This window comes from Meles meles, chromosome 21, assembly GCF_922984935.1.
Source record: "Meles meles chromosome 21, mMelMel3.1 paternal haplotype, whole genome shotgun sequence".
In the NCBI taxonomy this organism is placed as follows: Eukaryota; Metazoa; Chordata; class Mammalia; order Carnivora; family Mustelidae; genus Meles; species Meles meles.
This window is the reverse complement of record NC_060086.1, coordinates 16,553,564-16,577,953: the sequence shown is the minus strand read 5'-3', so window position 1 is coordinate 16,577,953 and position 24,390 is coordinate 16,553,564. Positions and strand designations below refer to the sequence as shown.

General features: G+C 59.4%; 1 protein-coding gene across 3 annotated transcripts in view; it reads right to left on the bottom strand.

Moving 5' to 3' along the window:
- Window positions 1-2,745: 2,745 nt before the first annotated feature.
- PRKAR1B (protein kinase cAMP-dependent type I regulatory subunit beta) overlaps window positions 2,746-24,390 on the bottom strand; it is an 80,406-nt gene continuing 58,761 nt past the window's right edge. For 2 of the 3 annotated variants that reach the window (XM_045993533.1, XM_045993532.1), the window contains 4 exons: window positions 23,416-23,476; window positions 18,154-18,275; window positions 4,314-4,395; window positions 2,746-3,980 (listed from right to left, as the gene is read on the bottom strand). In XM_045993533.1, coding sequence (XP_045849489.1) covers window positions 3,808-3,980; window positions 4,314-4,395; window positions 18,154-18,275; window positions 23,416-23,476 — 438 coding nt within the window. In that variant the 3' untranslated portion in view covers window positions 2,746-3,807. The remainder of the gene's footprint in view (window positions 3,981-4,313; window positions 4,396-18,153; window positions 18,276-23,415; window positions 23,477-24,390) is intronic. The other variant, XM_045993534.1, reaches the window with a different exon arrangement.

Sequence of the window (24,390 nt, the reverse complement as noted above, 5' to 3'; positions counted from 1 at the left end):
GCAGAGAGCCCGATGCGGGACTCGATCCCAGGACCCTGAGATCATGACCATGATCTGACCATGAAGGCAGAGGCTTTAACCCACTGAGCCACCCAGGCGCCAGTTCTGTCTTCTTAAAGTGGGTCCCTCAAGACCCATCTCCACTCTGCCTGGAGTCTTCCCCCAGTCTTTCTCGCTGTCCCTCCCAAGCCCAGCCCAACGCACCAGGGTCTGACTGGGGTCAGGTGCCTGGGCCCCCTGCCCCCCTGGGGCACTCTGGCCTCAAACCAGGACCTTCCGCGCTGAGCCACAGGACGCTGAAGATCTCTAATGGACTCAGAAGGCTGTGATTCACACGTACGTCCCTCCCAGGTCCACGTATAACTTTCACAGAAGCGAGAGAGTAAGTCACTGACAACAACAGTGTGTGTCCAGGGCTGCGGAAGGCGGCCACACAGAGACAGGGGATTTCCTCGCTGGCTTTGTTTTCACCGTCTCCTGGGGAATCCGTGCTCACACAGGATCCAGAGGCCAGGGAGGGGTGCCCTCCAGGTCTGCACCTGCGCTGTCCCGAGGGGCAGCCACCAGCAACGTGCGGTCGTCGTGGGGCGCAGAAATGTGCCCAGGAGAAGGGCTTTGCAATACGTGTGCCAACACCAAAGACGTGATTCCCAGAACACGGCGTCTCTTGTCCGCTGTTTTCTATACTGGCAAGATGCTTGAAGCACAAATGACAATGTTTTCAGAGCACTGACTTAAATAAGATATATTAGTGTTATTACTATTTTTAAGTAGGCTGCAAGCCCAGCAAGGAGCCCAGTGTGGGGCTTGAACCCACAGCCCTGAGATCAAGACCTGAATTGAGATTGAGAGCTAGATGCTTAATCGACTGAGACACCCAGCTGCCCCTAAATCAAATCTTCATTAAAATGAACTTTTTTATAGAGACAGAAAGCCGACGGCAGGGCTGGGGGAGCAGGTGGGGGTTAGTGTGTCACGGGGACACTGAGGGGGGATGGAATGTTCTGGAGACGAGACAGCGGTGATGGTTATGAATGCGCTGAATGCCATGGGACCGTACGTTTAAAAATGGTTAAAACGCTAGACTCTATGTTATGTCTATTTTAACTCAAAAACCTGAATCTCACTTGCTTCTGCTCCTGTTTTTGTAGTGGCACCAGAACGCTCAGAATGACATACTGGGCTCCCGTTACATTTCTATCATGCCGTGCTTTGAAGTGTGAAGGTTTTTTATTGTTCAAATAGATACTTTGGCAAGAAATTTGAGCAGAATATGTGTTGAATTCCTAAGACAGAACAGAAAAATGGTTTGAAGACCACAGCCAGTCCCAGGCCCCTGCCCCTGCTGTGAGGTCCTGTGGCTGCCCGTTTTGAGCATCTGAGACCACACGACCTGGACAGCTGGAGGCCAGGTGGCCCCATGGCCCCGAGTTCATGGGCGGAGCCTAGAAACTTCAGGTGGCCAGCACTTGTGGTCCTTCAGGAAGCTCCTGGGTGTGGTGGGACAGAAGAACAGGTCAGCCGGCTCAGCATGGGGGTCCAGGAGAGCCTTCGGGAAAGACCACGTGGTCTAGCGTGATGGACCACCACCTGGTGAGCCCTCCTGAGTACGCCCCTCAGAACCTCACCTCTGGCCAGAACTCGGGTGGACTTGGTCTCACTACAACGCCCCCCATAAAGGGATCACGGCTCAGAGCTGAGAGCCGCACCTCTCACCCATGTCCTCTGTGAGTGGAGATCCTTCTCCACCCATCCCCTCTTACCAGCCTAGGGATAACTTCGGGGAAGGTGCACGCAGGGTTCTCCCCATCCTGGACCCACTAGCTGCTGCCCAGCCCAGCAGCAGTGACTTTCTTTAGGTCATTCCTCATTCTGGAGTTCCTGCACAGCCAGACCAGGGCAGAATGACCTGCATGGGGGCTGGCATCCCTGCTCCTGGCTTGGCAGTGGCTTTCCCAGAGCCTGGCCCTCATCCAACCATGAGAAAAGGCACTTGGCTGGTGGCCACCTGGCTCCTATGGGCCCTTCCCAGCCCCACAGCAAGGCCGGCAGTCCCGAACAGTGGGGCTGCGTGTGAGTCCCTGTTTTACTCCAGGGTTGAAGCCTGCCTGCTGGCCTGGGAGAGGCTGGGGGAGGCTAGCAGCATGAGGTTAGGCTCTGCCCAGAACTGTGGCTTCCAAAGCCTGGACACAAGGACTGAGTCGGGTGGGCTCCCTGTCATCACCCCCGATTCCTGGCTTAGAAACTCCGGCCCATCCAAAGCACCTGAGGTGGGCAAGGGGCCTGTTGTCCTTGCCCATGGCACCCTACACCCAAGACACCACAGTGAGTTCTTGATAACAGGATGGAGGGCGGGGACGCCCATGCTGACAGAAGAGACAGCCCCACTCTCACACGGGTGGGCAAATAGACAGGATGTGGTCCACAGAGTGGGTGTCACTGAGCCGTTAAAAGAAACCGGCCCCCCCTGCCCCATGGGGACGAGCCCTGAGGACACCAGCCAGACATGGAAGGGCACGCACGGGGACCCCACGCACATCCGTGCGTCACGGGGACGGGTCTCCATGCGTGGGAATGGAACATTCTGGAGTTGGACTGGGGTGGGGGGACGGTGCCCCTGAACTGGACGCTGAGAAATGGTTAAAGTGATCAGTTTTAGGTCACGTGTATTTTACCACAATAGAAAAACAAAAAGAAAACGCTCCTCTGTGAAGAATTTCAGACCAAGAGGCGGAGTCCGGAGGGGAGAGTTCATTGCACATTTAATACGACATGCAGCATTCAGAACATCGCGACGAGTCGGGCGGGCTCACGTGTCACAGAAACTCGGCGGGCAGGGGCAGGGCTGGCAGGGGACCCCCTGGACGTGCACGGGAGAGCAAAACCGGGGGAACTGCGCCATGTGGTTCTTGGCCTGGAGGCTCTGCGCCGCCCCCAGGCCTCTCTCGCTCACAGGGTACCTGGACAGAAAACACATCTAGGGGGGTGCTGAATGGATCTGGCCTTGGGACTGTGGGGCCTGGGGCTGTTTGCTCCTCTTTCTGCTACAGGAGGGTGGGGCTTCGTCTGCACATGTCTCCTGGGCAAGGGCAGAGTCCAGTGGGGCATTGCCGGGCATCTCAGAAGGGGCCCCTGGCTCTCACGTTATCTATCACGTGTCTACAAGACCCCTCCCCTCTCTCGGAAGGTCGCCAAGAAGCTGTCTTACAAACAAGCTGCAGAGCAGACATCATCCCGACCCCCTGGCCCCGGGAGAACAGTGCTCGTCAAATGGTGGGGCGTCCCCAGCTCCTCACGTGCCAGGCCACCCCAGGGGCACTGCCCAGGGGAGAGAAGGGCACGCGCCACTCGACCATGTCCTCTGCTAAGGGTTCCTGTGAGCCTGGGTCACCAGAGGCTCTCATGCCTGGGGCCTTCTGTCCCTCACACTGACTTCCCCCAGAAGCTGGGGGTCCCTCCAGGACACCCCCAAAGATCACCGCACCACCCTCAGGACTGGAGCCCTGATCACATGACCTGCAGCCCACCCAGGCCAGCCTGGACTCTCATTCGGCCCTTTGGCCACCCGGGGGCAGGCTGGTCAGAGAAGACACACAGGGAGGGGCTTGGGAAGGGGCCGCTGGTATCTCCTCAGCCCAGGGGTCTCTGGGGACCTTGTTTTTGAAGTGCACAGGGTGACTGTTTTTTTCCAAACAAAAGCCTGGAGGGAACGGTGGCCCCACGTGGCCGGGTGCCCGCCCACCTCCACGGCCGCGGACATAGACAAGCTCACCAGCACACAGAAGCTGGGCAGCGGGGCTGCGGGGCTCAGACGGTGAGGGAGATGAAGCTGTTGTAGCGCTGGATGTTCCTCTTGAGGATCTCGGAGCAGGGGCCCAGCACGCGCTCAAAGCGGGGCCGGTCCAACTTGACACACTTGAGGGGTCCCCGGGCCACCACGGTGGCCGCCCGGGGCCGGTTCAGCAGCAGTGCAATCTCCCCTGGGGAGCGAGAGGGTGGTCAGGGGCCCGGCCCCCAGGGTGCCCGCACTGCTCAGTTCCACTGGATTCCAGCAAGCTCGTCCCGGGGAGCATCGGCTGTCCTCCGACACGCAGTTCCTCATCCATCTGCCACGACCCGACCCCGCAGGGACTTGGGGAGCTAGGGGTTTGAGGTCATACCCTCCCAGGGGCAGCTGTGTCCAGGACACATCCGTCGAGGGCACCCCAGCCTGCCCCCCGCATGCCCCCCACAGCTCTCCACCTCAGCACCCTTCCAGGGACACTCCCCCCCATGAGACTCACACCCTGTGAGGGCGAAGACTCCAGACTCACCAAAGTAGTCGGAAGGCCCCAGGCGCCCCACCTCCACGTACTCCTCGTTGGGGGACCGGCGCTGGAGGACCGAGGCCGTGCCCTGCAGACGTCAAGGGGATACGTGAGGATCAGTGGCTGGAGTGGGCATGCGTGGGGGAGGGGAGGATGGCCTGAAGTCACGGGGGCAGGGGGTGATCACACCCAGGGGGTGGTCATAGGTGGGGGGGGTCACACCCAGCGGGGGGAGTGCACAGGTAGTGGGTCACAGCCAGCAGGGTTGGGGTCACACCCAGTGGAGGGGGAGTCACATGTAAAAAAGTCAGAGGTGAGGAGGTCACAAGCAGGGCCCATAGGTGAGAGGTCACCCGGCGAGGGGACATGCCCAAATCTCCCTCCTGCCAGCTTCCATCCACGTGCCACCCCCACTTCCAAGGTGAATTCAGGGTTCTCCTCCTTGGGGACAGAAGGGTGTGGGGTCGGAACCATGCTGGGGTCTGGCCAAGGGCGTGAGGCTGCCAAAGGCCATGCAGTGGGGAGGATCTTGGAGCTGACCTTGGGCTAGCTCTCAAGGACATGGGACTCCTGCAGGATGGGCATGGCCTTGGGTCCCGCTCCCTGTGAGCCTCGTGGCTCCCTCCTGACCCCCAGACAGGGGTGTCTGCAGACGCTGCCAGTTCAACGACTAACGCAGGCCTGGGTGGCCAGCATGAGGCAGTCGAAGTCTCCCTCCCGCTCGGTGGGCTGGCAGCCTCACGCCGGGGCAGGGATGGGTGGAAGCTCTGGCGCTGGGCGGCTCTGACCCCAGGGCCCCCTCGCCTGCCAAGCCCTCGGGCTGGGTCCTTGTTTAGGGGAACTGAACACCAGCCTCATCTACACTGTTGTTGTACACCTGCCGGCAGGCTGGCCCCACTACAGAGACTGGAAGGGAGGCTTTAAAAACGGCCCAGAGCACCCAGTCAGGGCTCAACACTGACCCTGCAAAGGGGTATCAACCAACACACAGTGTCCCTCCTGCAGCCTCCTCGCCGGGAGGGGCCGCCTGCTTCTTTAGGGCGGCCAAGGGGACTGGCCCAGGAGGACGTGGGCCCCTGTGCCCCCCACTGCCCTCTGCCACTAGGGCGTGCCCACAGCTCTGCAGCCCAGCTCCCCAATGCCCTTGCCGCACAAACAAACGTGATCTTTCTCCAGGGTGGGCTCAGTTCTCCGGCTCACGGTCTCTGGCCTCGCTGTGTGCGGGTTAATGAGTAACCCCTGCCTCTCCACGGTCTGGAGGGAAACGCCGCTGTCGAAAGACCCTGCCAGTGCAACCGAGCCTGGAATCTCCCAGCACCTATCGGCAACCCTTCCGGCTGGATTCTCCATGCCGGGGCCACTCAGCTCATGCGTGTCGAGGGTGTTTATGAAGCTAGCTGATGGATGGCGCCAGACGTCTGAACAGCTAGGCCACGCCGCCACCCCCCAAGAGCTGTGGCTGGCAGGGGGCCTAGAGAACATGGGCCCCCTCCCCAAGCCCTGGGGAGGAATGGAGTCCTGGGCCCCCGGCCCACGCTGTGGGCGATGGCCGAGGGTGACATGCGGTTCTGACGTCATCAGCCTTGGTCTTCCTGCAGTGGGACGTGGGGCAGGTCACCCGAACCCCGCATGTGGTTGCTGTGCCTGGGGCCACCGGGACAGGCATTATTTGTCTCGATACCCTACTGTGCCGACCTAATTCTCTTTCACACTGATGTCCTTTAACTTGTGATGCACGTAATCTACATGTCTTTCATTCCCGTTTTAGACAACTTTCCACTTTATAATCGGATCGTTTCCTTCTTCCAAAACTGCAGGCATGGAACTGGAGGCCTCTGGTTTGCAGAATTACTCGGGGACACTCCAGGTAGCTTCCTTCAGAGACTTTGAAGCCCCCAGTGTCAGCAAACCCGAGCAGAGGGGCCTGAGGGCTACTGGGGTCACCTGTCAGGCCTCAGAACCACAAGACGTGGCAAGGCCTGGGCGCTGGCTGATTCAGCCGCCCAAACGTGGGTCAGGGACCTGGGCTCATTCCCACCTCCTGCTCTGGTGACCTCGGTCCCTCCCAGTGGCACAGCCGCTGCCACAGTTGTGGGAGTCACCAAATGTCTTCCCCTGCCATCAGCAGGCAGAGAACCCACTTCTTCCTCCTACAGCTCTCCTATCAGCGGGAAACCTTCTAGAAGCTTCTAGCAACCTCTCCTCATGCTGTATTGACCCAACCAGGTCAGACGCTCACGGAGCTGCTGAAGAGATGGTGGGCACCAACGGGGAGGGGCTGGGAATCCTGGCTGGGTTCAGAGGAAGGAGCAGGGATGGGCTCGGTGGGGGGCAGCTCAGGTCGGCCACTCTGACGTTCACCTAAGCCCACCAACCCCCACACGATGGGTCCTATGTCCTTTCTGGTGGCACAGAGACGAGGCAGGCTGTGACCTCCGACATGGGGGAGCACACGCACCCTGTCTGCAGGCCCTCGGAGGACATGTGTGCTCCTACATGCAAGTGTCCCTGTCCCAGCCAGACGACCACGACGCTTCGCGAAAAGAAAGCGCCCACAGGGAGAGCCCTCGGCAAACACAGGGTAGGGAATAGCCCCGTCGGTTGTGGGCCGCAGACCCAGGCCTCCTTCTCGGGGATCGTGACCACGTGACCCTCTTCTCACAGATAGAATCTATTTGCGTGGCTGTGACACCAGCCACCGGCCAAGTGGAACAGCTTCCCGGCCCAGGACACATGCTCAACAGAAGACGCCGATCTGTTTTGGGGCCCCTGACCCAGCAGCACGACTCCCTGAGCCCAACACCATCCCCCAGTGCCCTGGCAGGACTGTCGAGGACCGCTGTCTGCCCAGCGCAGGTCCGACCCTGAAGGGCACAGACCTCCACCCAGCAGAGAGCCGTTCCCACGGCACCACACACCCCGGGTCCTGGAAATAACCCTCCAGTCCGAGCTGCGCTTCCCAGCCCGCTGTGAGGGCAGCAGAGACACCCTCGTGGGACTGTGAGCTGGAACGTTCTGGGCTGGAAAAACACTCTTGCCAAAACTCCAGATCATATTCCCCAAACTTCTCACTCAGTGATTCTAACCCTGGTCTGAAAATAAACCAGGTCACACGGAACGCGGCCTGGGAGGACGTAGGAGCAGAGAGAGCACCGGTGTCCAGGGGCGGGGACCATAAATGACCCGTTTCCTTCAGCATCTGTTTGAGGTTTTTGTTGTTTTTTTTTAAAGATTTTATTTATTTATTTGACAGACAGAGATCACAAGTAGGCAGAGAGGCAGGCAGAGAGAGAGAGGAGAAAGCAGGCTCCCTGCTGAGCAGAGAGCCTGATGTGGGGCTCCATCTCAGGACCCTGGGATCATGACCTGAGCCAAAGGCAGAGGCTTTAATCCACTGAGCCACCCAGGCACCCCATCTGTTTGAGTTTTAAACGTCTCCTATGAAAGCAAAACCCTAACCATCGCTTTGGTTTCCTACAACAGGCAGGCAGGGACGACTTCTATGAGACAGACCCGGCAGAGGTAGCCGCAGTGACTGGAGGGCCCGGCAGGAAGCCTGAGGCTTTGGGCCAAGAGGCCCCCTGACCAGTCCTGTAGGGGGGGCGGGCCCTCGGGACACACGCCTGGCCCCAGGCCTGGGCTCCGGACCCATGCTGTGTGTGCAGCAGGCGCCCTCGCTACACTCCTTTTATTCGTTCTCCGGGGTGTGCCTTCCCACACCCCTTTCCACCCCCCCGCCTCTTGGAGCCCCAACCTGGTGGGATGCTGGTGTGGCCAAGTCTAGTGGGAGCTGGGGGCTGCGGGCAGACGCCCCAGGGCCTGCTGGGCCTCGACGGCCCCCAGTCCAGGCTCAGGAGGGACGGTGTCCTTCAGACCCCACATGTACCCCTGAGTGACGGAGCGCCAGCTCTGAGGCTCCTCCTGCATTGGCCGTGTGGGCAGTGTTGGGTTTCTAACGGAGTAATCGTCCTGGCAGACGTTAGTGTGTCCCGGTGTCGGGCCCATCGAGGCTCATCTCTATCCATTCTGGGGATCTGGACCCTTATCGCTGCCCAAGCACAAGTCCACCTCTTGGCGATGTGGCCAAAACACTAGGCAGACGGCATCACACGCACGCGGCTAACCACACAGGGCATACAGTGGCCTGTGCTCCTGCGTGAGCACATGGGCCCTAGGGCCGGGGCTCCAAGAAGGGGGTGGGGAACGCCAGAGCAGGGGGCACCACGGGCCCTGCATAGGGAGGGTTCCTTCTCCAAACCAGGAATGGTCTCATACCCTCTGACGCCAGGCAGCACCCGTGACAAACTCAGGAAAGTGTCTGGCCACCCACGCTCCAGTGGGCAAGGGCGATGTCTGGGAGACAAACAGGTGGCCCCACCACACGTGTCCTTGAGTGGAAGGACGGAGGGGTGTGCGGGTCACACGGCACGGCTCCGTCCCTCCAGGTTCTGCTCCCAATGCCCAGTTCTTCCCTGCCACACAAGCGCCCACGGCTTCTGCAGGCCAGAGGCTAGAGATAAGCAGGAGCTTGCTGACTCAGCGGTGTTCCGGCGAGACCTCTGGGCGGCCTGGGTGAGGCTGGGCTTGGGGGAGCCAGTGGCTTCCAGTGACTCAACCCTTAGACCCAAAAGAGGGTAGGTGACGGTGGGCACAGCTGGGCTGGCAGCCACCCCCTGTGCTCCCAGGACACGGCTGCCTCGGCCTGCAGACCTGGGCCAAAGGCCCCCCAGCCCAGCCCAAGGCCATGTACGGCACTCCCACCTTTGAGAGAGGCTAACACATGTAGGACAGGTCAGGAAGGTCAGGAGCGTGGCGCCAGCCAGAGCAGCTGAGAGAGAAGGTGAATTAAGAGGTTTCTCTCCTGCCTGATCACTGCTCCCCGTTGGAAGTTCCAGTGGGACCAGAAGGATGATGAGGCAACAGGGGGTGGGTTTCTGGGGCCTGGAGTCACAGGGCAGGCCTGGGCCAGTCCTGGCACCAAGAAGCCGTGACTTCTACCCTGGCTGTCTGGGGAGCTGTGAACTTAGTCCCTGCTACTCCTGGACTCAGTTCCCCCCCAGGCCCTGGCCAGGATCCATGGAAGCATGGGTGTGAGCATCACTGGGAGGCTCCTGGTGTTCTCTGCACTGAGAGGATAACAGTCACTACCTCGAGGACTCGTAGGATCAGTGGGACACAGAGTGAGCTCGGGAAGCACTGGCAGACTCTGTCAGGACCAGCACCGGGAGCAGACCGAGCACAGAGCTGGTTGGACAGACTCCTGTGGTCCATGAGAGAGTGTCACCCTGCCTTCTAAAGGAAGGAACAACCCCTGCCCCCACGGGGACGAGCCTCAAGGACATTAGCCAGACACAGACGGACACTCATGGAGACCCCCCACACACGAGGACTCAGAGTCCTCAGAGAGCAGATGGTGGGGCTGGGGGAGTGGGTGGAGGTCCGTGCATCATAGGAACAGGGTCTCCATGGGGGGGATGGAATGTTCTGGAGCCTGATGGGGGAGGGAACAGTGCCCCTGAACTGGACGCTGAGAAGTAGCCACAATGGCAAGGCATATACTGTGTGTGTTTTACCACAATTCAGAAAAATGGAGATCATTTCAAAGAGGGCCCGGCCCCGGGAATCCCCACTGGCCCTGTGCCTGGACTTGGGCTCTCCTGTTCCTGCATGGTTGGGGTCATGCTCTGGGCACCCCAAATGGCCCCCCGTCCACGTCCACGCTCTGTCTCAAGCGGCTCACGGGCAGGGGGCCTCGTGCTTATTACTGGGAAGCTGCCCACGGCTGCAGACAAGCACTCGGCTGTCACTCCAGAGGGACACACTGGGGACTCATCTTTTGGCCCACTGGTGGCATCCCAACTTCTGGAGGCGGGGCCTGCAAGCCCTGAGTCCCTGGGGGGCCCTGGCCCCAAGGTGAGGGACTCAACACCCCAAAACCTAACTCGTCCCGAACGGCACATCTGTAAGGTTTTAACCGTCTTCATGGCAGTGGTGTGCATTCTGCTTGGCCCTCCTCCTGCGGGGCCAGGGACCCAGCGGGACCATGCAGGACCCTGTGGCCAGCATGCACCGGGCCCACGGCCCCATCTGGGAGCACCTGCAGGCCTGTTGGCACATGCATGGGCAACCGACAAGATCTGGAATCGCAGGCCCCGGGATGTCTCCGGCCTTGGGGGGGGGGCGCTCTCCATCTGGGGAAACACTCCCCAGACCCCTCGCATTTCGTATGCCAACAGCAAACCCAGGAGGAACCTGTCAATGGGCAGGCTCTTGTCAGGAACGCCCACAAGCAGCTGTGGGCAGAGGCGGGGGAACGACGCCTTCCTAAAGACTCTTCCGTGTCACTGGCCTTATTCCAGCAAATGACACTGTCGTCACACGATTTTTCAATTTTGGGGTTTTCTTAGAAAAGACTCTCATCTGGGGTCCAGCCTCAGCAACCAAGGCGACTTGTACACCCTGGAGTCTTCATCCACAAACAGTCTGGGGGCAGCCGGCACCAAGGCCCCGGGTCACAGGAACGTGCACTGAGTCCACCCTCCAGGCCATGTGCCAAGGTCATTCCGGAGCCCAGAGATCCTGGCCTGCCCAGGTCCTGCCTGAGGGGTCAGCGGGATGTGTGGCTGTGCCCAGTCGAGAGGCCATTGGGCAACCAGATGGAGACAGTCAGAGCCTCCTCAGGCCCCTGAAACCCTCTCAGGGGCCATCAGAGCCTCCCTGGATGGAGCCCCTGCTGGGGTCAGAGTGGCCCAGGCAGTCACCCCAGAGGGACATCTAGGTGCCGAGCGGGTGCCGGCATGGGCCCGTCAGATGCAGCCATCATGCTCCCTGGCATTTACCCGAAGGGCCCAGATGAAGACTTTGGCCCCAGAAAACCCACGCAGGGATGTCTACGCACTTTGTTGCACCCAGCAAGATGACCCCCGAGCAGGGTAGCGGCTCCCATGCTCCATGCAGACCGTGGGCCGCCAATCTGCACGCTGATTACAGAGACCCACCCAAATGTCACACCATGCGACCCGAAGGGCCAGGTGCTCTGGGGAAGCAGAGCTGTGCACACCGGCAGGAAGGGCCGGCCGCCGGGGCTTTGGGGCAGAGGGACAGATGGTGCCGGGGGACTTTCAGGGCCGCGAACACCAGGCGACACTGTGGGGTGACACCGGTTGTCACTGTCCAGACCCACAAAATGCACCCCCACCCAGAGGGACCCTGGCGCCAACTGTGGTCTCTGGGTGACAACGACGCGTCTGCATGGGGCTGATTGTGAGATACCCCGTCTGGGGGACACGGATCATGGGGCAGCCTGTGGGGGGAGCAGGGGATACGGGAAATCTCGGCTCCTTCCACTCAGTTCTGCTGTGAACCTCAAACTGCCCTAAAAAATGAAGCCTTACAAGTCAGGGAGTAAGAACTTCTCTGAAAACTCTGTTGTCTCTCCTTCTGGGGACTGAGGCTAGCAGGCCAGCAAACACCTGTGACCTCAGGCCACCCCCACCAAGCCTGGGCGCTAAGAGAGGGCGTCAACCCAGGCCCCAGGCGCTCTGGAAACGGGCTTCCTCTAGTTCGGGCCGGGCCAGAAGGAAACCTGTGACCTTTCTGCTAAAGAAGACTGGGTCAGTCAGCCATCCTTCACCACTGACCTGCAGCCTCCTCCTGGACACACACCCTTCATCCATCTCTGTCTGGACCTCCGGCCCCCAGTCCCAACCTGCACACCTCACTGTCCCAGTTGGTGGGGGTGTCCCTGCTGCCGCCAGGCCCACCTGCTACCACCGCGGGTTACCGTACCACCTCCAGGGACCCTGCTTTGGCCTGGGACCCAAGGCGAGTCTGTGCCAAGTCCGTGGGGCGATTTCACTCCTCTCCAAATAAATACCTAGCTGCCAGTGGCTGCCGCCCACTCCCCAGCCAGCGCGCAGTGAGGGCACAGCACAGTCCGAGTCACAGACAACCCCAAGCAAAGAAGAACACACCCAGCAGGGCGTGGGGCGACCCCATTCCTGCTCTCTGAGATCCTGGTGAATCTGCACGCCCACCAGAGGGGTCCACATGTCTGAGCGGCGAGCGGGGCGAGGCACTGGCCAGAAGGCGGCCTGGGGAGCAATGGAGGTCCCACCGCTTCAGCACGGTGGACATTCACAAAATTAATTTGCTAAGAGGGCAGATAAGCCAAATCTGGAGTTTCCATGGTAACGCCTCCCCGGTGGCCAGCTGGTGCAGGATGGAGCGGGAAGCTCTCTGTCGGAATTTTATGGGAACCAGCTGCCCTCATCGTCCCCCCCAACCCCTGCCCCAGCCCCCGTCTTGGCAGGGTCCTCATGGGGATGCAAAGTGGGGCCACACAGCCCAGCGCTGAGCCCCATCCACACCCTTGTCCATTTTCCTGGAGCACAGGAACCAGGAGGCAGGTCTTGGCACAGACACTCGTTCTCTCTCTGCCCGACACCCTCTCCTTGAGGAGGACCCGGTCGGCCTCACCCCACGGGCTGCTGCAGGTCCTGGCCCCGGGAAGGCCCAGTGCCTGTTCCATGTCCATCGCCGGGTTTATAGGGCAAGGGTCTCACTCAACTGCTGGGAACGTTTCCCTAGAGCTCTGGGGATCCAGTGTCGAGGGGATTCAGGCGTAGCTGGTGTTTGCAGGGCTAGGAGACAGGAAGACCGCCTCTCCCGGGGGGGCCTGCCCCACAGAGACACCACCTCACCCTGGGTTCAGTTGAGGCTGGGGGGGTCCTGAAGCCCCACCCAGTCTTCCACACTAGGCTCCCACCCACCGGCAGGTGTTCATGACTAAGGGGGCCACTGGCCGCACTTGTGCAGGACAGGGGGGGTCTCTGCCAGGCTCGGCCACACCTGGGGGACCTGCAGGGAGGACACACACAAGGAAACAAACTCAAGGACCTTCTGTCAAACAGAGCAGACACTCAGCCGGGCGACAGCATGAGGAGACAAGGGGCCTGGCTCCCCCTTGTTGCTCTGACGAAACAAGGATGGACAGCACCAAGCCAGCCAGTCCGCCGAAGCCCCAGCCCAGGTCCTGCAGCCCCCATTCCTCACAGCAAGTACGTCAGCAGGCACCCAGTGCCCAGACCTGGGCCTGAGGGCCCTACACACCCACCTACACAAAGGCCAGACTGTTCTGGAAAAGCCAAGAAGCAGGGGCATCAGAAAGGGGTTCTGCAGAGAAACCCCCAGTGGGATGTATGTGTGGATAGACGTTCACCTTACAGAATTCGCTTGCATGACAGCGGGGACCACAAGTTCAAAATCTGCATGGCCAGCAGCTGGCAGGAAGCGTCTCTTCTTGGAGGGCCTCTGTCTTCTTTCTCTTAAGGAAAGTCTTCAACTGATCAGAGGAGGCCCACCCACACCATGGAAGATCTACCCCTTCACCCAACATCAGCTGATGTCACTGTTAATCCCATCTGAACCTCTGCAAAAACATCTAGAGTGGTTGAGCAAACATCTGACATCTGGGGACCATGGCTTGGCCAAACTGACCCATAAAACTCTCACGGCAGGGACCTGCAGGACCTAGGCCCCTTTCCTGCCATCTCCGTGGGGCAGGGGTCACAGCGCGAGGAACTGGGGGTTGGCGCGTTACAACATGCACGTGTGCCATTAGCAGAAGGAAAAGAGGACAATTCAAACCAGAGAGATCACGCACCTGGACACTTCCTGCCAAGTCTCCCAGAAGAACACAGGCCATCCTTACTGCATGTCCCGTGTGTGTGGTGTGGGGGGTCTCTGCTCCCATGGAAACATCAGCCACCGAACGCCCACCGGGATCTCCAAAACTATCTAACCAAGGGCACAGCGTCCAGAGTGAAAGTGCTTGCTCTACAAACCCACAACCAGCACTACCTTCTCCTGCTTTGTTCTAGAATGTTCTTGGTCGACTCCTGGGCATCTAAACCAGAGACCACCCAGACAGCCTCCCGAGGCCGTGGCGACACCCCCAGGGGACAGGCGTCCTCCAGCCCCACTTGCGACCCCCCCAGGAGCTCGCGGGGCGCCAGCGGGGGAGCAGGGCTGGCGGGCCTGACCCATGTGCCTGGCAGGTGTGGCCACAGGGCCGCCTCTGGCAGCGCAGCAAACCACAGCGAGCCTCTGATGCCTGCAAACCCTGGGGTCCCGGGTGACCTACCCGACCCGGCTGATCACAGGAAAAGGGAAAAAATCCAAGTTGCCAAGGAGACGACTTCGAATACATTTCTGGGAGCATCGGGTTACATTCCAGAGCCACACACCTGCATTAGTGTGCGAGAGCTCCCACACCCGTCCACGGGGAGGACCCAGTCCCTGGACGGAGCCGGGACAGTCCCCGTCACCCCACCGCTCCCCTGGCCGCGCGCTGTCCCCTGGCTGCCGGATGAGCAGCAGGGATGCCTGCGGAGCGGGCGTGACCCCAGGAAGGACCTCCCCAGCAGCCCCTGCAGCCAGTGGAGGGAGAAGAAACACACGTGTGGACGCAGGGAGTGGCACTCACTGTTCTCCGTGCCGTTGACAAGACCGAGGTGTGCTCCGACTCTCTGCTGTGCCCACCCACACGTATCCACGCGCACACACACACGCACGCACGCACACACACCCATGAACACACATGCACATGTACGCACACACATACCCACGTACATGCACACATACCCACGCACACACATGCACACGTACGCACACACACATACCCACGAACACGCCCGCACACGTACGCACACACATGCCTGCACACATACCCACGTACATGTACACATGCAGCGGACACCCGGAACGTGGGAGCAAGGAGCAAGACCCGGCCAGCAGGGTGCATGGCTGACACTGGCGGGCAGTGCGGCCTTGGCTGTGTCCCCCCAGGAAGCATCGCTGAGCCCTAACCAGACCTCCCTGGCAGGGAGCAGACACTCACATAACACAACCTGGGCCCGGAAATCGCCCACTCGCGTCATCAGGAGGAACACACTGGGTAACAGCTCCCTTCCCTGGCGTCCTGCGAGGGCACTTTGCCGATCGGTGCCTCTCACACATGCTTCACGCGGTGGTCTTGGACCTGGTTGGGCGGCGGCCTCAGTCCAGAGCAAACAATGGACAATTTTCAGGGCTAATGGGTTTGACTCCCGCGGATTGGAGAGCACAAGCACTAAGGCCACCACCGTTGAAACCTGCAGGGCCTGCCGAGCAGGCTCGAGGGCCGGGTGGGGACTGAGGCTAACAGGGCTCTTTGCCACCCCCAGGGGCCCACCCCTCAGGTCTGCTGGTCCCAGCTAGATAGGGATGTGGGTCCAAGGTGGTCGGGTACCATATTTTTAAGGGGAAGAGATCCAGATTGTTATGGGAAATATCTTGATTTTTAAATTCTGACAATTAACTCAAATGTTTTTTAAAAAACCCACTGTACAGGCCAATACAAATGCGTCTCTGGGCCAAATCAGCCCTGTGAGCACAAGCTTCTTATTAATGTAGATAAACCTAGAGCAGGAAAGGATTTGTGCTTTTCTGCTGGTGTCACACCCCCCCCCCCCCTTGGCCCAGTCTTCTGAACTGGCCCAGGGTGGCCCCATGCAGGGATCATCATGGTGACAACTGAGGACGACAGGCAGCTCCAGGGCTCAGTGACTTACAGCCGCCGTCTGTCCCCTCCCACTAGGCCTGGGGCCTGGCCGGGTGCCCTCCCTCGGCTGGGGCTGCTTGTGTGGAGATGCAGTGGGCTGGATGTCCAAGGGGGGCCGTTAAGTGGCCGCTGACTCGGAGCTCCGGACCCAACTGATAAGCTGAGGCCTGAGGCATCTCAGAGCACAGTCACTGGCACCAGGAAGGAGAGCCCCAAGGACGAGGGTCGGAGAGCCCCCCATGACCAGCCTGGGTGCCCCACACAAGGGCTGGCATGTCCCAGGCGTCTGGCACATTGCCAAGGCCCTCCTGTGAGTCAGACCGCACCTGCCCAGGAGGGCAGCGAGGACCCTGCAGTCGTTCACATTATAACGCAGATTCGGGGAATGGGGTGACCAGAGGGACCCTCTCCGCCTCCACGTGAGACTCATGTTCTTAACCACAAAGTGCCAGGCTCACACAGACCCAGACACGGTGTCACATCCGAGGCCACAGGTGAGAGGTCAGATGGTCTGGGGCATGGGGCCGAGGGGCGGCACCCTATCCCCACCCCGCCCCTCTGTCCCCCGGTAGCCACAGCTGCTTTGGAAGCAAGATGAGCTTTCTCGTCCTTTCAAAGGCCCCAGCTCCCCTCCTGGACGTGCAGGAGGACTACACAGGATATAAACAGGGCCGCCCACCCAACCCTGCAGCAGAAGTCTTGGGAACGTCACCTCTAGGAGCAAAGAGGAGAGCCTGGCCGGCCTCCCGCCCCAATGACGGGCTCTGAGTCAGGGTGGACCACATTCAGCCCACATCCTGCCTGGGGTTTAGTCGTTCCACCTTCCTTCCTTTTCCTTTTCAAGGAAAGGAAAGGAAAGTGTGGAGTGGGCCTCCCACCCTCAGGACCTCGAGCCATGCCGCTTAGAGTGCTTCTGCGCTGGGGATCCCTTTGGAGATGGTTACCTGGCTCTCAAGGAGCTCAGGCTGGAAGCAGCGTCCTTTGCTAGCACCCGTGCACGTGGGGCCTACCCGCCACTTGCAAGCAGGGTCTGTCCCAGGCCTGGAGTTGGAACGGGGGAGGGGAGGTGACCAGGACCCCGTGAGCATGCTCGCCGTATGACCCAGCACCACCCTGGGGCCTCAGGTGTTCCTGCACACACATGTCTCCCCTTCCACTCTTCTCCCACTAGACTCCATGGCCTTCTGGAAATTTCCTGCCAGAAGGGGCAGACAGGCTGTGGAGAGGAGAGACCCAGACATGACCTCCTAGGAAGGGTTTTGCAGGAGCCCAGACTAGAGTCACACACACCAAATCTGTGTTGCGTGTCCGTGGGAACTTATCCGTGTCGCTCTTGCTTTACGGGCTGCGTGTCACCAAGCTCGGCTCCGAGCCTCACCGCCCACACCGGCAGCCTGGCGGACTCGCCTTCTCTTACTCTAACCTGAGAACATGGCTCACAGGCACTGAGTTCTGTGTCCGAGACCCAGCAGGGATGGCCCACAGCCACGCTGGGCCCCCACGCTGCCACACCAAGGGCTCCCCTTGTCCCGGCGGCAAAAGACACAGCTGAAGAATGTGCTTTAATGACCGTGAACGTGAAATCCTTCCGCCCTCGAGCGCCACGGGAGGAGGAAGCCAGCCCAACAGACGGCAGCATTCCTCTGGGCCTGCGTCACCAGGGCTGCCCACACCGCGCGGCGGGCCCCCCATTCATTCTGGGCATCGCCGGCTGGCGGCTCGCACTGGGGGTCTCAGCCTTGCCCCGCCCCGGGGACAGGCGGCCACAGCAGCTGCTCGCCCCTGTCAGCGCCGCGGATTACAGCCCCAGAGCCAGCTGTCGTGGGGCCTCGTCAGAGGGACTCATGTGTGTCCAGGCTGAGAACCCAGAACCATTAAAAAAAATAATAATAACTAAGCTTTTTAATGAGATCGTTATAGATTTGCATGGAGTTTTAAGCAACCGCGTGGAAAGATTGCGCGTGCCCTGAATGTACACATGTCCCCCGACAACACAGACCTCTAGGTCTCTGTGTGGGTTCACGTTCCCCACCCCCACTGAGCCCACACGTGTATTCAGTGCTGTGTGGCCTCCTTACACGCCACCACATGTGTGGGCCTGGACCCGACGCCATTCTCTAAGAGACTTGAGGGCAAGAAGGCGCGTCAGTGCGGGCCTGAGGCGGTGAGCGGGACAGAGGGCGCACGTGGGAGTGGCGAGGGTGGGATGCCACGTCCCCTGCACCCCGAGCCGGCGGCACTCACCTCCGTGATGATGAAGAAGTCATCCCCGGGCTCCCCCTGGACCACGATCTTCTCTCCGTCCTCAAACTGCACGGGCTCCAGGGCATCTGCCACGGTCAGGCGCTCCCATTTCTCCAGGGACTCTAGAGCAGGCGACAAGGAGACCGTCACCACAGCGTGTGCCCCTGCTCTGCCCCCTAGCTCTTCCCCAGGAAGCATCGCGGGCCGGCCTCCGCTGGGACAGCAGTGAGTGAGACGGGGGCGCGTGCGTCCGTGCTGGGAGGGCCTGGGCGTTTCACCGTGAGCTGTGCGGGAGGTACCGGGCTAGCACTCCGTCCTCAGGGGGACAGGGTCTTGGATGGGGCGCATTGCAGTTTAGTCAGGCAGCGGGTACGGGAAGTGGGGCCTGGGAACCCAGTGGGAAAATACTCCAGATGTAAGCTGCCTGTGTTCTGGCAAAAACACCATCACCGCTAAGCACGCAGCTACTAGGCGGAGTAAAATATCTCAGAGCGGTTGGAGCGATTACCCATCCAGAAGAAACTCCATTCATCACGGTTCAACCGCAGGCATACCCATGTTGCCGCACTGGGCACATCCCCCCTCCCATTGTTTTAGGTCAAAATGCTTACTTCCAATGCCACTCCCCTCTTTACAGCTCTCGTGGATTCTAGGTACCTTTCTGCCTCTCCCTGAGCCTTCCCACCCCGTCACCCTCCATCCCCAGCCCTCGGGAAGGAAAAAGAGAAAAAAAACCAATACGTTCCTTTGGAAGAAAACGATTTCCTGATTAACTATTTCTTTTTTGGCAGAAAACCCCTCCCTGGCCTGTACTTATCAGATGCTACTTAAGTAGGTCAGCGGCTAAAAATACAAAGCAAAGCATTTATTTTAGAACTGGGTTAGGAGCGGGATTTCTCCACTGTGAGACGTCTGCCAGTACCGCGAATTGTAAAGGACCAGCTCCCGCCAGCCGCGGGCACAGGCGGGAAGTCAGGGAAGGTCTGCACGGCCCGGGCTGCTCAGGGACCCAAAGCTGGCGGCACACGTCTGTGCTCACCGGGACACCGGCACGCGGGCCAGCCCGAGGGCCACATAACTGCAAATCATGCCACCAGGGGGGAGTCCGCTCCCACTGTCCCATCAACAGTTTCCTCCATTCCATCTAAAACGGGCGACGCTCTGAGGTCTGAAAGTCGGGATGCGCGGCGCTGTGTCCCCCAATGGCCAGAGATCAGGAGACGCTGGCCTGGCTTTTCCACGGTACCCAGTCTCTGAAGAAACGCAGGATGCACAAGCCCTGTGGGTGTTTTCACGGCACTTGGGGTCCCGAGTCTTAGGGTTCCGGGGCCGACCGGCCGCCTTCCTGACCGCCCCTTTCCTGAGCGGGATCTCAACTCTGCACCTGGCGTCCTGCTGGCAGCTGCGGCCCACAACTATGCCAGGCCCCAGACGGGGAGCCCCGGGGTGTCTTCCAGGCTCCCGTGTCCCCCAAGCCTGCCAGATTCCACAACCGTCATGGGTGGAGCCCAGTGTCCATGCGCCAGAACCTCTAGGTCCCAAAGCATCACTGTCCCCTTCACGTTCCTTCCTGATGAGGGAGGGATGAGGGCTGAGGTCAGGCCAGCGTGGAGCAAGGCCTCCCAACGCTGGCTGCAGGTGTCTCTCCAGAGGATTCTCTGCAGTCAGGGTGACCAAGGGGCAAAGGGATTATTCTCCTTCTGGTGAGAATAATCGGGCCGCTCCACCGGACTGCCACAGAGAAGCACTTGCTGGCAATTGATTCAGCAGAGGGAACAGAGCTTGTGGACGGGGCTGAGCAGAGTGCATGAGAGCGTCCGGCAGCTGAGAAAAGGAGGTGGAAGGGGACCATGGGCCCCGGGGTCCTGGGTTCAGGGCTGTCTCATGGAGCTAAAATACCCTTCACGCAGCCCCTATGAAACCATGGGGGCCAGCTCGTGCGGCAGCCAATTTTCGTTTCGCCCAGTATGACACCAACCACACAGCCAAGCGTCCCTTCATAGGACATGTCCAGACCAAGCACCTGCAGGGACAGACTCACAGGCACAGGGCTTCCTCGTGGGGGAGAGTGACGAGAAGGTTCTGGAACCATGGAGTGGTAATGGGCACAGACGCCCTCAAGTTAGAAACAGCAGGCATGGTGCCTGCCATGGGATGCACTTTCACCACCAGAGGAAGAGAAGAACCAGAACCTTCTCTCACAGGGTCTCCGGTCGACCCGCTGCAGGCGCCCTCCCTGCCGGGCCTGTTTTGGGTTGAATTACTCATATTCACTACAAAGAACTCAAGAAATATAGCAAAGTGTAAAGAATGTGGAAAACTGCCAAGAGCCACCCAGAAACGACGCGGCGACGACATGCAGCCTGGCTGTGTCTCCAGGCCCAGACCCAGATAGAAGGATGGACAGAAAGACAAGCAGAAACACTCCCAGAGACATAACCCACCGGCTGTATCGTCTTGTTCAATGTAAACTCTTAAACTCTCTATCGTGCTTGAGTTCAATACAAAAAAGAAACAAGAATAACGGAGTATTTTTTTCGATGTAAGATATATTCTTTGCTAAAAGATTCCTCTAAAAAAGATGATAGAAAAAAAAAAAAGAAAGATGGGTTGAACTGTATGGAGTGCCCATCTTTTAGGTCCAAAGGGGTAGAAAACAGGCCACTCTGGGGGCTCGCCTTGACAGTGGGCCCACCGGGCCTCCCTACGGGTTTTGGGCTGGGCTCCCCAATGCGGCCCATAAAGGCGTGAATGCACCACAGGACCCCCACCCCAACCGGGCTCTTCTGAAACCTACCTCGGGGGCAGGGGCACTGGCCCTCCGTGGACCCCTCAGGCCTGGCAGGGGCCCCTGTGCTCTGCCCCCCCCCCCCGTCTCCAGGCAGCCCATCCTTCCCCATCCCCCAGGTTCTGGGGTGAGTCCTCATGGGGGTCCTGCCCCACCGTGGCTCTGTGGCTGCCTCACGCCATCCCAGCACGTCACCGACTCCATGCTCAATCTTGTCCGCTTGTCTTCATTTGGAGAGAAAATTTCATCAAAACAGGCGTGAACATGTCATCATGTCACCACGTCTCTCCTGAGTAAAATCCGATGACTCTTTTGTCATAATGGCTTCAGATCTACTTGTTAAGGCTTTTAGCTTGTTAAATCTTTAATTACTGAAGCACAGTCGACCTTCATGTCTGTTCCTTAGAGACGTGTCCCACACCACGGATGAAACCGCAGGCCCTCGGACATCACGCTCAGGCGGACTACGCTCCCTGACGCGCGGCCAGGACTCTGCGCCCTTACAAGGAACGCCCGAAGACAAGGCCGTAGGGCTGGGGGCTTGCTGCACAGGCTCTGCTCCCGTGGCCGTGGCCGACCTCCGAGGCTCTGGCTGGGACGCGTCTCCCAGTTCTTCCCTCCACGCTGGCTCCCTGCATCCGTGTTCTGTTTCTGTGGACACACTCTCTTCCTAACTGGGTTCTGCTCAGCAGCCCCAGCTCCAAGCTTTTCTCTGCAGTTCTGGCTCCTGGGGCTGGTCTTTGCAGCGGCTATGGCCTTTCCCTTGCCCTGTCCACGTTTGCCACGAGCTGGTGTGGGGGCTTTGTCCTGTCGTTCCCTCTGATCCTGTGCTGGAAAAGCTAGCAGCAAGACCTCTTCTCGTCTCTTTGGTCTGGACAGCAGCAACCAGGCAGAGGCCAAGCCCAGCGGGGAGCCGGGGCTGCTCCAGGGCCGAAGACCAGGCCGGGGTCCCCACCGGCTCACACCACGCAGGCAGGGGAATGGTCGTGGGACCAGGACTGCCGCCCCAATCCTGTGCCCTCACCTGAATGTCAGCCCTTTGCTTCTTTCCCTTCCTCAGTCCATCACGTTCTTGGGAAAGGAGGATACTCTTCATTCGGCGTCTACCCGGCAGCCTGGCCTGCGGTTGCTGCTGGACGGTGGTCTCCAGCGGTTCCCGGAGGCTCAGCGCTCAGCGGCCCCTCACCTTACCAAACACGGCCCCTCTCATGGACCAGAGCCACCCCGTCCAAAGTGCGAGTCGCCAGCCGCATGTCACGGGCTGGACACGGGTAAGGAATATCAGCTTCGTGGCTGAAAGTTCCCCAGACAGGGCTGGTCGGCATCAGCCCGTGATCATCACACACACTACGGCAACTTCAAAACACTTAAACACTCTCGTCGGGGAAATGTTGTTGACACTCCTGAAAATCAACAGAAATGGAGCCATCGCGCTTACCAGACCCCAGGACAAGGAAGGGCAGAGATGCAGCAGGAGAAACCATATTGAGGAAAACACCAGAACAGGTTGGGGGATGAAGCTCAACATAGTGGGCCACGTTTACTAAAACACGAGATGGGACTACAGCTGAGAAGTGATGGACACAGAGAAAGGGCTGGAGGTGATGCTGGTGGCAAAGGGACAGACAAGAGGAGCGCACGGGAGGAGACCACAGACACTTGATGGAAGGATAACAGTGCCCTAGGGGACTAGACAGAGCTCTTGGTGCGTGTGTGCCTGTGTGTGCATGTGTGTATGTGTGCAAGCATGCCTGTGGGTGCACGTGTGAGCATGCACACGTGCAGTCATACCTATGTGTATGTGTGTGTGCAAGCATGTGAGTGTGCCTGTGTGTGAGCATGCACGCATGCAGGCATACCTGTGTGTACATGTGTGTGTGTGAACATGTGAGTGTGCCTATGTGTGTGTGAGTGCACTGTGTGATCATACCTGTGTGCATGTGTATGTGTGTGAGTGTGTGAGCGTGAGCATGCCTGTGTGTATGCGTGTGAGCGTGAGCATGCCTGTGTGCAGTCATACCTGGGGGCATATGTGTATGTGTGTAAGCATGCGAGCGTGCCTGTGTGTGTGAATGTGCCTGCATTCAGTCATACCTGTGTGTGCAAGCTTGTGAGTGTGCCTGTGTGCGTGTGAGCATGCCTGTGTGCGTGCATGTGTGTATGTGTGCAAGCGTGTGAGTGTGCCTGTGTGTGAGAGTGTGCATGCATGCAGTCATACTGCGTGTGCATGCATGTATGTGTGCAGTCATACCTGTGTGTGCAAGCTTGTGAGCGTCCCTGTGTGCGTGTGTGAGCGGTCATGCCTTGTGTGGGTGCATCCGTGTGCGTATCCCATGCTTGCACATCACCAAGGGCGATGGAACTGCTGGGCATGCAGGGAACGTGGAAATGGCTGGGACCGGCAGGCAGGACTCAGACGAGACGGAGGAGGCCACGCGGCACAGAGCATCGTAACCGGGGCCGGGGCCACTGACCCAGGATGGAGACCTTGCTGAGAAATTCCTCATACATCTTGCGCTTCCTCAGTGTGCTGCCCTGTTTGGGAGAAACGAGAAGACAGAGAAGGTGGTTCTTCATGCCTGAATCATTCTAGCATCTCCAAAGTTCCCCCCAATGACTATCAACTCTTGAAAGGAAGCCCTTTGAGGATCCCACGTCTCGGAAGCCCTAAAGACCCCAGCCTGCACCTCCCCCCTCATCCAAACAGCTGCACCCCTCCCCCACCTGCTATGGGCCAGCTGCAGCCTGGGCCGATGACCGGCCCACATAACGAGCAGTTGGCCGACCAGAGTCCTGCGCTCAGCTTTCCATGGGCTGAGGGCACGTGTCCCCAAGATAGGACGGAGAGAGCACTATCTGAGCAGGCTCACAGCACCCCTCCCCTCCCGTGGACACACATGTCTGGGGAGATGCTGGGGCAGGCTACAGAACCACGTGGTCATGCGCTCCCAAGGGGGCAGCCAGCAACGGCGAGGTCTCTGGACCAGACTCACCTGACACTGGTCCATGGGGAGAAAAGCCAACCAAACGCTGGATGAATAAGACAAATCCAGCGAGAAGGGCCCCATCAACCTTTATGTTAATTAGAAATTAGAATCCAGGGCGCCTGGGTGGCTCAGTGGTTTAAGCCGCTGCCTTCGGCTCAGGTCATGATCTCAGGGTCCTGGGATCGAGTCCCGCATCGGGCTCTCTGCTCGGCAGGGAGCCTGCCTCCCTCTCACTCTCTCTGCCTGCCTCTCTGCCTACTTGTGATCTCTCTCTCTCTGTCAATTAAATAAATAAATAAAATCTTTAAAAAAAAAAAAGAAAGAAAGAAATTAGAATCCACTCCAAAAATTAGAATCTGAATGTGAAGTAGAAAAAGGCACCCTCTTCTTCAAGCGTGCGTCCCAGGGAGCTGGTGGCCCAAGCGGACAAGGAGGAGGCCCAGCCTCCCAGCAGCCAGACCC